The sequence below is a fragment of the Podarcis gaigeae genome, assembly GCF_964106915.1.
Source record: "Podarcis gaigeae genome assembly, chromosome: 3".
In the NCBI taxonomy this organism is placed as follows: Eukaryota; Metazoa; Chordata; class Lepidosauria; order Squamata; family Lacertidae; genus Podarcis; species Podarcis gaigeae.
In genome coordinates, this window is record NC_139680.1 from 71,634,890 (window position 1) to 71,654,010 (window position 19,121).

The 19,121-nt window shown below is 42.2% G+C and overlaps 1 protein-coding gene across 21 annotated transcripts in view; it reads right to left on the reverse strand.

The window, feature by feature from the left end:
* Nucleotides 1–19,121, reverse strand: part of PDE10A (phosphodiesterase 10A) — a 188,043-nt gene that overhangs the window by 45,635 nt on the left and 123,287 nt on the right. For 17 of the 21 annotated variants that reach the window (XM_083732274.1, XM_083732271.1, XM_083732289.1 and 14 more), the window contains 2 exons: nt 6,791–6,919; nt 1,412–1,440 (listed from right to left, as the gene is read on the reverse strand). In XM_083732274.1, the coding sequence (XP_083588400.1) occupies nt 1,412–1,440; nt 6,791–6,919 (158 nt within the window). Of the gene's footprint in view, nt 1–1,411; nt 1,441–4,173; nt 4,366–6,790; nt 6,920–19,121 lie in introns of those variants that run through there. The other 4 variants (XM_083732277.1, XM_083732282.1, XM_083732278.1 and 1 more) reach the window with 3 other exon arrangements.

A 19,121-nucleotide genomic window follows, 5' to 3' on the forward strand; every position in this document is an offset into this window, starting at 1 on the left:
ACTTAGGATTGGGTACCTATTTGGTGTCACTCATTCCTTAGCTAAGCCTAATAGATTCAAATGTTGCTCCATATGCAATTGCATGAGAAATCTGGAAATATTAATTTTTCTGGCTGTGATTCAGAGAGCCCTTGAATTATACACTGGGATTTCTGTATTCACAGCAGCACTCTGGAACACACAATAGCCTCATTCAAAGTTAACAAAAGCAGTGTGGATTATTTAGGGGGAAACGGCACACTACATTGCAGCCATGTGTGACATTAACCTGACATTCCTTCTATACTGCAAAATGCTCTTGGAAGGGGGTGATTTGCTGACAAGGGATTGGGAGGGGGGAAAGGAAGTTTTTAACCAGGCATGTTACCCCTGGAACTCCCCCAGCTGCTTTTGCCCCAACCTAGTGCCTGTGAAGTATGCACAGATCCAGAGTACAACGGTTTGAGCAGGGCAGTTTAAATAAATAATAATAAATTTTATTTATACCCCACCCTCCCCAGCCAGAGCCAGGCTCAGGGCGGCTAACACCAGTAAAATTACAGTAAAAACATAATAGGGGGAAAAACCAATTTAAAATACAGGTTAAAATGCAATTTAAAATGCAGCCTCATTCTAAAATAGATCAAAACCATAAGGGTCAGACTGAGTCCAAACCAAAGGCCAGGGGGAACAGCTCTGTCTTGCAGGCCCTGCAGAAAGATGTCAAGACCCACAGGGCCCTAGTCTCTTGTGACAGAGCGTTCTACCAAGTCAGGGCCAGTACTGAAAAGGCCCTAGAGAAATGGTGGCTGCCTAAGCCATCCCTTATCTCATGTTCCTTCTACAATGCAAATGATTTCCTCTTGAAAAACTTAGAAAACACAAGAGAGAACCAGCTGCCACAGCTAGAGCTAAAACAAGTATCTGAAAGGTGAGAGATGGAAATGCACACTCCGCACTCAAATAGACTAGGATCCAGCCTCCAAGGGGCCTTTTCTGCCCTCCACACCTGCTAGCCATTCCCCCTTCCTCAAAGGAAGGCTTTTTTGCAGGTTGGAAGGAGGGAGGAGGGAGGAGGAAGTTTTCACAATGCAAGGCAAGAGGATGGAAAGAGTGATGAAACTTAAGTAATAGGGGATTTTTGTTTTTTCAAACTTGCTTAATTTCCAGGGCAAGCTGGGGGTGGCTCACACATCCCTAATCACAGTTTCAATACATTTGGTTGCAATGTACCATGTCCTTATTTACTTCTTAAGGCTCTGAATGGTATTTTAATTGGTCTGAAAGTTGTTAGTGTGCTCACCAGCAATTTCTCTGGAGCTAATTCAATGAATGAAGTGCAACTCATCAGGAAATTCATTTCAAATCAACAGAAGGCTGCTTGGACAGTTTTATGTTCTGGGGAACGGAGACACACCTGTACGGTACTTACCCTGCTGATATGCTTAGGAGTCGAAACATCTGTAAGAAAAGGAAGCAAACAATTAGATGCTCCTGGAAAGTTCGGGATAATTTTAATTTTCAAAAAAATTCCAACGTTAAATAATCCTACTGCTGCTTTCAGTGTCTATTACATCACAATATATTTCGAATTGTTTTATTCCACATCCTTATTTTCAGTAGAATACTTAATTTTGGCAAGTTTTAAGAATTCAAAGCTATTCAACATATTAATCTATGGCTCATATTTGCAGCTTGCACTGGGGGAAAAGTCACACTTCTATGCTCCCTGAATCTACAATCCAGACCCTTGGGCACATGTCCATCTTATGGCACCTCAATGCTGCTAAAGGCACTGGTAAGATAGTATGAAATCGGAATTGCAAATTTCCATGACATTCTTCCCTGGTGCACCCAGCCAAACAATGGGCAAGTGGAAGTTACCAGAGGCTGCAGCCCCACCAGCAGCAGGCATAGGAAACCTCCCGGTATGAGGCATTTTGGGGAAAGACATGCTGACATCATATGACAGCAGTGGGTCTGATCCAGACTTCTTTGCTGCCCCATTCTGAGAACTGGCACAGTGAAGGGGCATTTTCTTCCCTGCCCACCTTCTGCCTAGGCCACCATGAGCGCCAGGCTAAGGGTGGTCTGGCTCTTTAACCTTCTGCCTTAAACAAGACACATGAAATATATTGGTGGAATAGAGCTGAGAAGTTTTCTTGTGCTTTCTCTAGCAACACTGCACCAACTGAGTGCTGACACAGCCTGGTCCAGAGAAGGAAGACACATGTCTAATAATTAACTCTTTATTGGCAAGAGAAGCACTTACAGCAGCTTCCACAGTGCTCTTAGCCTCTAGGCAACTGTCCACAGGTCTGCCCTATGGAGCAGGTGCAGCAACAGTGGGGCCACTCCCCTCCCCTGCCTTATATACCTTCCTCTGACAGGTTGCATGCCCACAGCATGAGACTTCTCCTGCATGGAAGTCATCGCTGCTCTTCCCTTTTCAAGCCCCTCCTGGTTCTAGGAGACAGTGGGATGGGGAAGCTGAAGAATCTTCTAATCCATCCCACACCAGATCCATCCCTTCTTCTTCCGCCACATCCTGTGCACCTTCCTCCACCTTCAAATGCCCTCAGTCTCACTTCCCTGGCTCCTGCCTTGCAGGTGGTGTGACACCCCATAAATCACTGGCCCCCCTCTCCTGGGTCACTCCCCTGGTCCTCTGTCTCTGCTGCACACTCTTTGGAGCCTGCCTGCCAGATTACTAACCCACCAATATATATGGAATTATGAATTTTAAAATTGAGGACATGCTTATGGGATGGGGCAATACCTAGGGGAGTTTCAAGTTGCTGTGAACTGGTGTTTTACAGACCAGCCAAAGTCTACAGATTTGGCTCAGTCACATAAGAACAAATTGTAACAGTCTCTGTGTTTTGTTTTCGATATACTGTACAATGTTTGGAAAGATTTCAAGCTGAATGCAAATGGTTGCTTTTCCTCACTAATCAATGTGATGTTCTGACTGATGTATCTTTTTTTCCACCTGTATGCATTGAGGTTCCTTTATACAAATAAAGCCAAAACAAAATAACCATGAAACAATAATCCTGCATGATTAAAAACGAGAGTAAATTCCTGTAACTTCTCTCCTCCTAATGTTAATCTGCCACAGAATATAAAATATATTGGCTCACTGGCTCACTTGGTTTCTGTGTTCTTGAGTACATTGAAAACAAACAGACTTTTGCTGAACTTTGCAATGCAATCCTCAACATCTGCAGAAAAGTCAAGACTGAACAGTTCCCTCTTTTCAGACCAGCTGACAAGAGAAACAAAAGGAAATACCCCTTGGGAATTGTCTGCTAACGTCAACAAGGGTAAGGGGATCATTAGCAGTAGAAATGATAGGTTACCACATGGGAGAGAGCAGGAATCCAATGTAGAACAGATTTACGTCAAGGGAACTATTTCATTCTCTCCGAAGGAACCCTACTGTAACTACAACATACGTACATTTGTACTAAAGACGTATTTTATGCACTGTACTCTAGGGACTGAAAATATGACACTGAGCAAATGTTCAAATGTCCTCTGGACAAACACGAGCACTGGAAAAATGACAAGAAAATGCATTCCTTTATTTCTTCAGGATATTTGAACAAATCTGTTTTGAATAATACTCTACCTTTTTCCTAAGGGCTTATCCGCACTTCCTCTTGTCCTGCTGCTTTCCCCCCAGGGAAAACCACTCTTTAGCACTCATTCAGAGCAAATGGCAATTCAGGTTCTCTCCAGATTGAGATTTGCTCTCATTTAGCACTAAAGAGTGGAAAAGGAGTGGGACAAAGGGATGAATGCTGTGGTAAAGATTCATGGTAGAACAGAACAGAACACAACAGAACAGAACAGAATAACTGAGTTGGAAGAGACCCTGAAGATCATCTAGTCCAACCTCCTGCAATGCAGGAATATGCAGCTGTCCCTTACGGGGATCGAATCTGTGACCTTGGCATTATTAACACCACACTCTAACCAACTGAGCTATCAGCATAATAAAAAAACACTCAGTGGAGAAAATAATTAAACATGTAACTAGAAAAAAGCATGGAAATTATATTATTTCATGTGACATGTTCATTTCATCTCTGAAATACATAGAAGAAAAAGAATGCAACTCTAAAATGTTTTTCTCTTCACGCATTTCTCTGTAGCACTCCCTATCTTTTCTTCCAAATGAATTTATACCTGCCACAACTCCCTGAATTTAATGTTATATAGCAGCAACCTCTCCAAACAGAATTAAGAGCTTTCACTTTACTGTAACACAGAAAGGGCAAAAGCCTTTAAGATGTTTAAGATGTCTCTATATACAGGACAACCCGAACTGTTACTTTGTGCCGTGCCTGCTTTGCTCCTGCAGGCTGCTCAGCTCAACATTCAGTGATGAATTCCCTCAAGGGATCTTCTGAGGCTGTTTCATCACAGTGCTTTGTTCTATGACAATAGAGGTGTGCTCACCTCTGCGGAGAGAAAGCAGCCTTGAAGAAGCGAGGCTGTTTTATGCAGGCGGATGAGTCACCTTTGAAGGTCCAAGAGGCTCCCACCGCCCCCACTTTGTAATGAAGTTCTTGTATCAAAATTTAAGAGCAAATGTCAATAAAATGAAAACAGACATCAATGGTCTTGGCAAGCAAGTACAGAGATCACATTGACTGTGGTGAATAATATATTAAATTACACATAGTTTTTATTGCATCCCAGTAAACTCTAAAGCCGGATCTGGGTGGAATACTGGTCCCTGGGATATGAGGTCTGGTAGGATTGGGAGTGTCCATGCAGTGATCACTGTCAGAACTAGAAACTCAAAGAAACAAAGACGCTGGGGCCAATAGGGGCACCACTAGGACTAGTTGTGCCTGTTCCCATATCTTGTACAGAATTCTTGGTAGGATCACCACCAGAGGAAAAGCATAATGGAATCCAAGAGGCCATGGTGATATCAGAATGTCCCAGGCCTCTGCTCCTGGGTCCTGGAACCTCTAGTAGTAGTATGGGAGGCAAAGAGGTCCACATTGAATGGGCCCAGGGTTCACTGAAGGTGAACATGGGGCAGGCACCCACAGCAGAAGTACTGAATGGCTAGTTGTGCTACAGAGAGTTTGAGCCACTTGACGCTGTGTTGGAACTTGGTGGCTGTCAAGTCCACTGAGATTAACTGTCCCTCGCAATGTGCTCCCCAGTCTTGTAGGCTTGGTATCTGATGTTATGGTTCTTTGGTAGCCAAACCTTTCCAAAGGTTGGTCTCCTTGGTCCACCAGTGCATGCTCTCTTGTAAATGTGGAGGGATTGGAACATAGAGATGATTGCTGTGGATAATCAACCATTGGTGTGGTAAGAGGAACCACTGAAGCGGTCTCACGTGCAATTGGGCCTGTGAAGTGAATTGTGAGGCCAACATGCATAGACCCAGGATACAAGCTAACAACATGATGTCCATCCTCTTGGACAATATCAATAGTTTGGCATCAGCTTTAATCTTGACTGGGGTAGAGAGAGGAAGATCTCTGGGCCTGTGTTGAAGTGGAGGATGGGCAGAAAGATAATCCTCAAAGCCCAGGAAGGAGAGGAATGACAAGCCTATGTCACAACCTGTGCTGAGCTAGTTTCCTCTGGGGCACTGAACTAGACATGCAGTGGCCAGGAAACAGCAGGGAGAACAAGGGTAACTGGTCTTACGTTGTCTCTAGAACGATGGGTCCACTTCTCCTGCTTTTCCCATCTAAACTGCTTCTGCACTACACTAGCAGTAGACTGTAGATGCTTGGTGTTCAGCAAAGCCTTATGGGGCTGCTGGGTCTCACAATCGCCCATCAGGGACTGCTGTGAGCCCAAAGAGGCCATCTCACCCTTTAAAAGAGGGAAGAGTCTTATGAGGGAACAGAAGGTCACCACACACAACTGCTGCAAGGAAGCAGTGGGTCCCAAAGGCCTGATTTTGCTTGCTCAGGAGCACTGGGCTCATCTGGGCCTTGTCAGGAAACCCTTTCTGTCATGGATTGCAGGGGGGGTTGGGGGAATCTTGACAAACATAGTTGTGCCTGTAAGAATCCTCTGGTACCAAAGGGATGCAATCTGTAACCAAAGCTGCAAAGGGGGCAAGCACTGCCACAGCCACTTGCAGAGCTTCCAGGAAGCTTTCTAGCATCCTAGCTGCTGCCAAGCTCAGCCCACAGCCACGATCTGTGAAATCAGATAAAAATTGTAGCCAGGAGTAAACGCCCCAGGCAAGCTGCCTGCTTCTCCCTCTTCTGAAGAGGGGAAACAGGAAAGGGGGGAGAGAGATCTAGAATTTTTCTTTTTTTAAGAAATAAGAATAAGAATAATAAGAGGGTTAAAGAGTGAAGTGAGGAAGAATAAGCTAACCCAAGATGATGAAATAAGAAGAGCCAAAGGCAATGCGACTGCTTCATCGAGGCAAGAGCAAAAAACTGAAGAGGGGACAGCCTATCTTCTTGTAATAGCTACTCCTGCCTTTGCCCACTAGAGGCACAAGGAAGCCCAACTCCGTTGATTTATGGCTGTGCTTGTAAGTCAAAATAACTTCTCAGAAAGGAGGAGGAAGAGACATACTCTCCTTCCTTGGAGGTTTTTAAGCAGAGGTTGGATGGTCATCTGTCATGGGTGCTTTAGCTGAGTTTCCTGCATTGCAGGGGGTTGGACTAAATGAGCCCTGGGGTCCCTTCCAACTCCATGATTCTATGATTCTATTCCTACTACTGCATGTTCAAAAATGTATGGAAATACAATTCCAGAATCAGCCCAATCATCAGGAAAATGATTCCAAAAGTTACTGAGATATTACCTTCCTCTGTGTTGTGTTTCCTTCTCAGCCATTTTTCCACTGTTTCAGCACTTACACTTTCTGACACAAATTCATCCAGTACCTGGGGATGGAGAGAAAGATAGGCCTTCACTTTTTCATCTGTCAAACCTGAAAAAGAGAACATTGCTGTTTATACTATGACTATTTTAATGAGAAAAGTTATGGAAATAACAAAAAAGACAATCAGGAATGAGCTCTGTTGTGCCATGTACATGAGAATCACCTGGCCTGAAGACTTTGCAATAATTCAAAAGGTGATAAAAGAAAGATATAATAGAGGCCTGCAGTCTGCAAGTAAGAAATTGCATGAAAGTCCACTAACTGACCACTATGAAATCAACCCATGAGCAGAAAGCTAAAGGTAGGCAAACAGTTGCTGAGCCACTGGCAAATGAAAACCAATGTGTAAATATGAAGGGCCAAGTGTCTGGAGGACCTTGAGAGAAAGCCAAGTAGACAAGTAACTACCGTAAATGGATAAAAAAAGAAGAAATATTAATTAAAGCAACAACTTTAATTAATGTAAACATACATTAATTAGTGTGTGTTTTGTTAAAGTAGAAACAGACTTTTGAGGAAACATTGCACTGAGTTGACAAAGCAACACTTCAGTGATGTCAGATACATGTGTCTGAACAAGTTTCAGATGGCACATAAAAAAATTGGGGGGGGGAATCTAAAAATAAAGATTACCAGACATTTACTATATTTCAAAAAAGTGAAAATCAGGACACAAGGTGTTGCGCTTCCGACAAGGGTTGCCGAATTTTCCCACACATTTAAGTGATTTCCGCTTGGATACTGTTTCCGACTGCTGTGTTCCAGTTATGTCCGGGAAATTCTGGACGTATGGCAGCCTTATTCCCACTCCATCTCCCACCTGCATGTGTGCTATCCATTGATATAGATCTAAGAAGCAATAGTGGATGCACGTGGGTTGAAGGCAATACACAAGTCTCTACTGCTAAGTGGGAGGCGGGGGGGGGGGAGCAAAGAGCGAAGAGTGAAGAAACTGCCATTGCCAGACAGCACTGTGTGATAGCAGCTGAATGATGGTGTGTACTAGGACTCCTCTCAGCAGCACACTGCAAGGTCATGACCTGGAGAGTACCCTATTCATCTCATAAAACAAAACAAAATAGGAGCTATTTCCAAATATATTTCTTCTTCCAAAGAAAAGCATACGAATAGAGACAAGTATGCGCGTGCACACACACGCACACACATACAAGCAGAGTAGTTAAGATTTGGATATAACCACAGACCTCAAGTTATTGCACTGAAAGGAAAGAGAAAGTGGAAACTTATAAAGGAGGTATTGTGATGATTTTTTTCAAGGGAAAGGAATTGTACTTAATGAAAATATACCATGTCCCACTGCAATGTCACCAGATTCACTCCATGGAATTACAACTGGCAAAAACAAATAAAGCCTGCAAACGGTACACATGTAGTTGGCTACTTAAGCAGAGATGGCCCAATTCTGAGCTTGAACCATTGTTGCTCTTCAGTGGTTCAAATGTGACTTTCCCACAAGTTCAAACAGTATTTATTCCCAGAGAAAAATGGCCAAAAAGCTCCCTTCATAAGTTTCAAACACAAGGCAAAAATCTCACATGCGAGTACTGACAAACCTCCTAAAGCTGGTCCACCTGTTTTGTGCGTCACAATTCATCCCTGCTTCATTGTTGATATTGTTGAACTACAGCTCCCATCATCCATGACCACTGGTCATCATGACTGTGGCTGATGGGAGTTGTAGTCCCAACAACATCTGAAGCGTACCAAACTTTAAAAAATTGGTACTAAACAAGTTTGTACTAGGAATGTTTCTTGCCTGCTTTGAACAGACAAACCAGCAAGTATGTCTGTCTGCAACTTGTACAGCAGGAATGGGAAATCTCCAGATGTTTTGAGGCTATTGCTCCCATCATACTGGCCAAGATGTGAGTTAGCATCCTACAGCATCAGGAAAGCTGCAAGTTCCCTATCCCTGTTCTACAGCATGAAAATAAAGACTCTCACTTTAAAGATAACGAGCGGGTAACAGTGGCAAACAATAGCACAGTTCTGAGAGTACCGAAGTAATCAAATACACAAATAAACTGAAAGCAATAATAATAGCCTGACAGACATGGTAGAATTTTAAACAGAAAATGTTAACATACGTGACAGAATGTCATTATTCAGTACAGAGTCATTTCTGTGTCCTCACTTACCCTTACTTAAAGCCCATTGATGTCCACGGTCCTGTTTATGCATAATAATGCAGTACCACAGTCACTGAGACTAAAACAAGTATCTTCAAAACACTGTACTAGAAAAACAACAGCTTACATTTAATAATAATTTTTTTAAAAGCAGCTCTGGTCGCCTCATAACTTTGAGTTTAGCATGCAAGGTTTTCCTGATCTTACAAGTTTTTCATTGTAAAAATCCATTCCCTATCTTCACGTTGCAAGAGCAATACGATACAAATATTTTTCAAAGGTGTGTCGGAAACAAGTGCAGCAAATCGCCTAGAGGGAGTAAGTTGCATGTTTTCACAAACAGAAAACACACTGAATACAAAAGTGATAATTAGTTCTGCTGGGGACAGAACTAATTAGAATAACTCCTTAACTACTGCTTCTCACTGTGAATGCGTGGATAAGAAACATTTGTTTTAGCACAAATAATAAAAAATTATTCCTTCATCATCGTTATTTCTACAATAATAATATTTTTATGTAATGCTTCTAAAGCATTCAAAACACTTCATATACACTCATAATGCTTATAACAACTGACTTGTAAAGTCAGTATTATTCTGATGGGGGTATTGTGGCTGAGAGATGTACCTTATTTATGCATTGCTCATGTGTAGTACAACTGGGTGTCAGGGGACTCAGCTACACAGCTGCAAATAAAACGTTTTAAATGTGTTGTAAAGTGCAATATACAAATGTGACACAAGACGGCAACAGTGAGCTATGCCAAATTCAATGTATTTTTCAAAACTTTTTTTAAAAAAGCATTTTCACAGCATTGTTTATATGTGTGTAGATTCCATCCTGAAGTAACATCTAGGCACAAGGAGCGTCTTGCAACTCTGCCATTCTATTCAGACAATTGCTCACAATGCATGTTTGTTTACTTTTAAAAATCCAAAGTCAGGAGTAAGACTAAAGATGTGGCCCCACTCTGGTCTGTGAACATGGCCTATAAGCAAGTTACACGTGTGCAGGGATACATGGTCTGCCTAAGGCTACCTACCTAGTGAGCTTTGAATTATAGACTTACCAGCTCACAGTGCCTTTTATCAGCTTTGGGTCATAAACTTCACACTTAACTAGGTAGAGATAGCCTTGCCAGTTATGCATGTTCTTGCTACCTTCTTGTTAATATTTTATTACAATGCACTTTGTGTGGAGCTGGCTTCAAAAACAGTCTAGAATTTTTTGTCAGTCCATAATAGGGTGGCAAGCTTGTTAACTGGGACTGGGCAATCTGACATTACTCCTGTCCTCCGAGAGTTGTCTCCCAGTGTTTCTTGGCTCAGTTCATGGTGCTGGTTAAGTCCTGCATCATTTGCTGATAGATCACCTCCTCCCACATATAGCTACGCAGACAATGAGGTCACCTCTGAAGACCCTTCTCCAGGTGCCCTCACCAAATAAGGTGAAGCAGTTGGCTACCAGGAAGAAGGCTTTGTTGGCTATAACACCCTTTTTGATATGAGGACATTCTTATTTCCCCAGAATTCTAAGCAGATTTTTAATGGCTCTTTAGCAGCGTTTAATGGATGAAATTCAACATGGCACTAAGAGGGTTTTTTCATCAATGCATGCATTTCTGCTTGTCAGACAGAACCATGTCTCCTCTCCACCCCCACATTCTTCTGTTGGTTCTCCTGACCCTCCAGAGCAGATTTTCTTCTGGGAGGGAACATTGGGGGGGGGAGCTCTTGTGCACTAGCTGGAGTCCTTCTGCTGGCTTTCACCAACACGCCAGGTTAGTTGAATCCAGTCAAATGTTTTTGCTTTTAGATCTGTTGCACTGGTTGAGAATTCTATTGGATTGTTTTATTCTTATGCTGCCTAATACTTTTCAATGCCACATTCTGCATTTTAAAATTTCTAAATTGTATTTTTAGAATATTTTAACTGATCATTGTCAGATGGCCAGGGAAACTTTGGTTATGGAGCAGAATATAAATGTAAGTGAAATCTCTTCTGCTTTTAAGTTATAGTCAAAGCATGTGTATACCACCGTTTAATATTCCTGCTGAATGATGGAATCTAGTGCTAAGAACACCCAGGATTGCTTCAAGAGAGTTTTATTTATTTATTTATTGTTTTATTCAAGAGAGTTTGTTTTATTGTTTCCAGGGAGATTAGAGGACATTGGGTGTTTACTGAGCATTCATTCTGATTAGCTCGCAGGGAGGTTAGGTGACATTGCACCAAGCAGATGCTGTCCCACTTTCCAGTTTCTATGTCCTGTCGCTTTCCTTCTTGCAGAAGTCTGGTGCCAGGACTGGTTGGTTGGGCAAGAGCTCCAAACCAACTTTAATTATGCAACCTGAACTGACCAATTGGATCCCACCCAAAAATAGAGACAAACTGGAAGTGCACAGCATCATAAAACACAGTCCTGTTTACATTGCATATAGATGCAAGTAACACAATCCATAGGTTCACTCAGCTCTTATGTTCACAGAGAACCCCTGAGTACGTTAGAGCACAATAGATCAAGATGCATTACTGTAAATCATTTTTTAAAAATGAATTTTGTAGAACTATGAATAAACGAGTTTCTAAAAACCAATGTTAGAATCAGATATCCACAACTGTACTAATCCTAACCTACACCCCACCCCCAGGCACTGCCTGTTAATAAGTCTTACTTCAGAGTCTAGACTGATTGCAAGGCTGTGACCTTAAATTGGCCTTTACATTCTGGGAAAGCTTTTCCCACCCTGAAGTGGGAAACCACATGAGGCTCCAATACGGTTTTTTAAAAAAATTATCCACTATGAGACAGGATGGTACATCCCAAAGAGCTAAATAATGTCCTGCATATCCTGGGAACCGGAAATTCCTACCCTGTGAATTCCTGTTTCAGCATGCAAAAGGGGGGATTCTGCAGTTTATTGGGATGACAGAAGGACTGGCCATGCCTTTGTGGTCCATGCAAGAGGAGTGAATCATAACAGAATACCTTCCTGCCTCTTATCAAGACAAAATCCACAGGTAAGAAATCCCTTTTCGTAGTAATTTTTTAAGGCATCCATGGCATGTGTGTACACTGCTTCATTTGGATTAGAAGCTAATCCCATTAAATGAATCCCTTCTTTGTTCAAAACATCAGAATTCAACAGTAATTTTATAATATCCTTTTCAAGTCAGACCTTTTTTTTAAAAAAAAAAATAAAGAATCACAATCCATTTAAGTGAAGAATGCACAGCACAAAAAAAGCCCTAAGCAGTACCTAACAGTTGTGCTTGGACAAAATCTGTCAACCACTAAAAAATAGAATGTGTTTTAGTGGAAACAAATTGAAAGTATCATTTTCAGTTACAGAGAATATAATTGATTTATTCTCCTATCGAATCCAAGCTTTGTTTTCCCACCAAAAAGCCCTTATACCAGGCATAGGCAAACGGCCCTCCAGATGTTTTGGGACTACAACTCCCATCATCCCTGACCACTGGTCCTGTTAGCTAGGGATGATGGGAGTTGTAGCCCCAAAACATCTGGAGGGCTGAGTTTGCCTATGCCTGCCTTATACCTTCTCCACCTGCCCGTGTGGAGTACAGGTAACTCGCATCTTACGCTTGTTTTATTTACGCGACTGCAGTGTTGCGCGGTTGGTGGGGAAAATAAATAAATAAATAAAGAGGGAGGAAACCCAGTCTCCATTTATCTATTTCCCCCATCCCACAGGCACAAAGTTGTGATCACGGTTTACCCGGCTTTGGGGATATTCTGCAAGGGCTCTGTCAGCATTTCAGAGGCCTCACACAGCACTTCCAAAGCTGGGTAAACAGGGCATCAGGCGCTAGGGCTCTGGCAGGGTCTTAGACTTCTCCCTTCTCTTTCCCAAAGCTGAGCACTAGGCTTTGGGCAAGGAGGTAGGAGGACTCTAGGACCTTGGCAGAGCCCTACCTTCCCAAAACCAGATAGGCAGTCCTGCACATTGCACAGGAGCCTGTTCCAGGGATTCATGGCTTTATGCATTTTTGCATACAGACATGGACCCCTGGAACCAAGATGTGAGTTACCTGTAGCAGACAGGGTATTCAGGGACTGGAGAGACCTCAAGTTCTGAAGGGTGAGCAGCATATAGTCTTAAAACCCCTTTTAAAAATAATGCTTTGTCACATGCTACCTTGATATAGATCTTTTATCTACTACCCAAAAGGAAATACCATTTCACAACTGCTTTTCCCGTTTGTTAGGTTTCCTTTTACCTGCTTTCAATCTTTGCATTCCCACTATTTTCAAAGGGAAATAAGGAAGTACAGTAAATAAGAGCAAGGCAAGGGAAACCTTTAATTAAGAGGCATGATTAGAAAGAAGATGGATACTTCTTCCCAAGAAAATGTTTCATCTGTTAGATGATAATCTAAGCCTTCAAAACCAACATTTTTTTTCCTGTGATTACTGTTATTACATGTAATCTGTGGGCTAAATTATAAAGTTCAGCCTTAATTATGATCACTCTGCATAAGCATTAGGAGAAGCAGACCTCAAGTTTTTATGGATTGTTCCCTGCTTAGACTAAAGAAAACCAGTGGCTTCCTTCAGCACAATTGCAACAAAATTATCATTTGAACTTCTTGTTAAATGCATGACAGCAATTTCAGATTTATAAATCAGATATATATTAGCTCCCTCTATTCACTGGTTTGCTGTTACTGAAGAAGATTGACAGGAAACCACATGCAATAAAGTTTCATGCTCAATTGTGCATATCCAAATATTAGCCCACAAAAACTTTCAAAGGCACCATTTACTGCTCTTTGCCCATGAGCACTCCATACACAGAACACTAAAATACAGTGGTACCTCTAGTAACGAACTTAATTCGTTCTGGAGATCCATTCTTAACCTGAAACTGTTCTTAACTAGAGGCATGCTTTTGCTAATGGGGCCTCTTGCTGCCGCTGCGCCGCTGGCACACGATTTCTGTTCTCATCCTGGGGCAAAGTTCTCAACTCAAGGTAACTCTTCCAGGTTAGCCGAGTTTGTAACCTGAAGCATTTGTAACCTGAGGCATTTGTAACTCGAGGTACCAGTGTATTAACATTAGTTATTTCAAAAAGTTCATGATCTAAGATTTTTGCTGTTTTGACATTCACCCATTTCCCGCCAGTGGACATTACTGGCTTTTTAATCAGTTAGCACAGGATTAATTATTTTAATTTCCCACCCTCGCATCCCAAATACAGTTTTAATCAGTTTCAAACCATAATGTTCTCTCCTATTTATGTGATCTAGTGCAGTCTCATTTGCTAAGCTCATATAAACTGAGCAAATGAAACCCAAGGCCATTAAATTGATGCACCCTGTGGGAACATATAGAACACTTAGGTTACAAAATAAAGTTATTTAACATGCTAGACGATAAAGGGGAAATAATCCTACTTCTAAAATCACTAATTAAATTCTTCACTAAAATATTTTGTAAGTTAATCGTTCCAGGAAAAAACAAAAAACAACGTAGCATTACATTAATGAGCTCAATTTACAAAGATTTTTTACCAATACAAGGGGCTCACTGAACATCAAGGATGCTACATTTCTTCCGATGTAGTACGATTGCATCTTGCACAGGAGTTACTGTATTTTTTGCTCTATAAGACTTTTTCCCTCCTAAAAAGTAAGGGGAAATGTGTGTGTGTCTTACGGAGCGAATGCAGGCAGTGCAGCTATCCCAGAAGCCAGAACAGCAAGAGGGGTTGCTGCTTTCACTGCGTAGTGATCCCTCTTGCTGTTCTGGCTTCTGAGATTCAGAATATTTTTTTTCTTGTTTTCCTCCTCCAAAAACTAGGTGCGTCTTATGGTCTGGTGCGTCTTATAGAGCGGAAAATACGGTACATTCTGAGGATGGTGCACGCATACAAAAACCTGTATGCCAAAAACCCCTTGCATGACCATCCTTAACTTTCAAGCAAGGCACAGAGCTGAGGAAACATATAGGCATGGGAGCCCCTCAACAGTAGATTAAGCCTGCCAGACTGCAGAAAAATAGGCCCAAGGAATGGTATCCAACTAACTTGTTCCATCAACACAAAGATTCCACATTAAGGATATTATCCCACATGCTATCAGTTATATTCAAGAGTGCCCAGCTGACTTTAGTGATTTCATACATGAGCCAAATCAGGGGTGGCTAGCCTATGGTCTGCAGGCTGAATTTGATTCCCCAGGTGATTTTGGATGGCAAACAAAGTCTCTCAGTAATTTGGCTGCATTTTCAGAAAAGGGGTTTTGTTTTTTAACAACAGGTGGCACTGTTGTCCTCACACTGTTTTGGAGAGATCTTCGGCAGCCTGACAGCAGAGCTTCTTACATTTGCAAAAGAGCCCTCCTGCTTCTGCTGCAGCACCATTCTTAGATCTAAGAAGCAGAGGAGCATCCCTCTGTTTCCTATCTCAAAACCTTGGTGATGATGATGTGCCAGAGGCAGAAGAGGTTCTGTGTGTATGTCAATATATATATGTATGTCCATGTTCATCAGTCCCCCCTGAGGTTGAGTGTGCATGTGCACATATAAATTGGGCTCAGGTTGGCACGTGGTTCTCAAAGAGGTGGCAAATCCTCAATGTGGCCTTTGAGCCAAAAGAATGTTTAGCCGCCCCTGAGCTAATGACTGCAGCCTAGGTATGTAATAGCTAGATACGAATGCTAATTCAATTCATTATTTAAGGAAATGGGCACATAAGTAGAAACTTTCAAATCATGGTTCAGCTATGGACTACAGAATCTTTTAAAGGGTTGTTGAAGTTTTTTAATTACTGATGGCCATGCAACTCTGAAAGAGGAACACACATAAATATGGCAAGAAACAGCAAATACCATGAAACCTCAGTTATATTTATGCAGTTGCAAACATAATTAGGCCATATTTGTATTGAATCATCACTGCATCCACTAGATGTGGCACCTAAGAGCTGAATAGCATCAGTAATTATGGGTGATTTTAAAACTCCAAGTAGACCTGCTGAAATCAGCTGCTGAAATCAATATGCTTATGTTACTTAAGTTCATCCATTTTAGTAGCTCAACTCTGAGTATGGGTAATGCCAGATATCACAGTACAGTGGTACCTCGGGTTAAGAACTTAATTTGTTCTGGAGGTCTGTTCTTAACCTGAAACTGTTCTTAACCTGAAGCACCACTTTAGCTAATGGGGCCTCCTGCTGTTGCTGCGCCGCTGGAGCACGATTTCTGTTCTCATTCTGAAGCAAAGTTCTTAACACAAGGTACTATTTCTGGGTTAGCGGAGTCTGTAACCTGAAGCGTATGTAACCTGAAGCGTATGTAACCCGAGGTACCACTGTATTAAATTTTTAAGCTAATACCTTTCAGTAAAGACAGCCAAATATCACAGACACCTTTCTCACTGATACAGGCTAACATTCATGTTAATGTTAGATTCTGGCAGAGCATGACTGCTTAGAACAGCATAAATGGGGAGGATACACAGCTTACACAGCATTTCTAACATAACATAAAAAATGGACCTGGAGAAGTGTGTGCACAGTACCTGCTCATGCACTTACAAGGGGCTCGCCTCGCCAATACAAGATCAGCTGCATCTATGTTGGCAGCTTTTATCTCCAATTGAGAGAGGGAAGGTGAGGGAATAGACAGAATCTGGCACCTACTACCCATTGCAGCTACCTAACCCGAGTACTGAGTGTAAGTCAACAGCTTTTTAGATCCAGAACTACTTTCTGCACGAGGATCATATGAGTGTGCATTACACTTGAAACTGTGTGGTAATAATGCATAGCACAGAACTCCCTGCAGTGCACATATGGGCTGCATGCAGCCCTCACAAGCTTTCCCTACAGGCAGCTGTGGGTTCAATCCATGCCATTCAAGCTGTGCCTGCAAAGGAAACGTGTTCCTTTGTATCCCTGACTTGAATTCAAAGAGAAAATCAGGAACAATCCATCCTAAATCTTCTTTCTTTTTTAGTCACAGCTTAAAGCAGGCTTCCTCAACCTCGGCCCTCCAGATGTTTTTGGCCTACAACTCCCATGATCCCTAGCTAGCAGGACCAGTGGTCAGGGATGCTGGGAACTGTAGTCTCAACACATCTGGAGGGCCAAGGTTGAGGAAGCCTGGCTTAAAGTCTCACGTCACAATTTGAGCCTTCCCATAACTCATGCCATATATGGCAGCAGGTCTGGAAAAGTTGGGCATCAATTGCCATAAACAGTTGTACAGGAAAGTTTTTAATGTTTGATGTTTTAATTTGTTGGAAGCCACCCAGAGTGGCTGGGGAAAACCAGTCAGATCATATAAATCATATAAATAATTTGTTGTTGTTGTTGTTGCTGCTGCTGCTGCTGCTGCTGCTGTTATTATTGTTATCATTGCTATTAAACAGCCTGGCTGGCCAACCTCTGATGGGTCTAATTAGGTCCATGAGCTGCAGGTTTCCCTCCAATGCTGCAGCTCTTCCTTAAATGGTTTTAAATCCATAGACTACAATGCAGGAAGTTCAGCATGCTGTGAATACAGTGGTACCTCTGGATGCGAACGGGATCCGTTCCGGAGCCCCGTTCGCATCCAGAGCAGAACTCAACCCACGTCTGCACATGCACGATTCACGATTCGCCACTTCTGCGCATGCGCATGACGTTATTTTGAGCGTCTGCATATGCGCGAGTGGCGAAACCCGGATGTAACACATTCCATTACTTCTAGGTCGCCGCGGAGCACAACCTGGAAACACTCAACCTGAAGCAACTTCAACCTGAGGTATGACTGTACAAGTCTATTTTCATGTCAGAAACAGAGGCTTAACATTACTCATACTGTTTTCTTCTACTAACTTCCTAAAGTGACATCTGTCTCCAACGTACATGACATTCTTGTTAGATCTCTCATGGCTCTGCTTCATCTACCCATTATGCCCTTTGATTTTGCTTCTTTCCACAGCCATGCACATTAAAACGGGGTGGAGACCAGCCCTCAGGCCTAATTAATCCCATCAAGCCTCTCCATTTGGCATACAAGGCAGTATCAACCAAGCCACATCCACCTGCCCTGCACCTGACATCATATGATCCTCAGGCCTTGCAAAGCACCACACGCCAGGCTCTGCAAGCACCAATGGCCAGTTGTATGTCATGCCTTGCAAAGCACTGTTCCTTTATCCCCAGTCTGATTTCAAACTACAAGGACGAAAAGAGGTCACCTGATATCACTGTGGCATCAGGTGATTGAAACGTGGGTAGCCTCACCTGACTGCCAAGCCTGGTCCACTGGGTGTCTCCCCAGCAGTAAAGGGAGAAAGGGTTGCTGATTTATCCAGAAGAATCCAAGAATTTTCTCCATTCTTCTCTAAGTAATTATTATGCACGTCTTACCTAGTATCTTTTTTCTTTCTTTCAGTAAGCCATAATTCACTGTTCTCAAGGTACTTTGTAATGGCAATGTAAAAATTATACCAAAAATAACACTCATTTAAACATAGCTCATTATCCATCTGTTTTCATAATTTCCATTTCACATGAGAAATCTTGAAAGAGCTATTTGAGAGTGGGAAATATTGAGGGAAGTAAAGTTACTTCTATAAAAGGACATGAAGTTACAGCCATGGAAGCCCTGTTGGACATTCGGGTTCCAAAGAAAGTTCGCAAACTAGAACACTCACTTCCAGGTTTGCGGTGTTTGGGAGCCAAAACGTCCGAGGACCAAGGCATTCAGGATCCAAGGTACGACAAATTACTGGAGGACAAATCTATCAACGGTTGTTAGCAATGGTAGCAACACAGAACCTCCAAGTCCAGAGGCAGAGTTACAGGTGCTGTGAACCCAAGAAGAACCTGGTAGGTGACTGTTAAAGAACGAATGCTGCACTAGATGGAACCTCAGTCAGAACCAATGAGGTTCTTTTAGTCTTATAGTACACGTTTTAAGAACCGTTCTGTGTTGCTGAATCTTAAATGCCTGACAAATTAACAAAAATGTCCTCATGTCATAGAAAACTGATTTTCACTGTCAGCTGACAAATCTGAAAAACTCAAATAGAAAGCACAAAACTGTCCTACATAACAACCCAGAGGCATGATGCAGGCAGAAC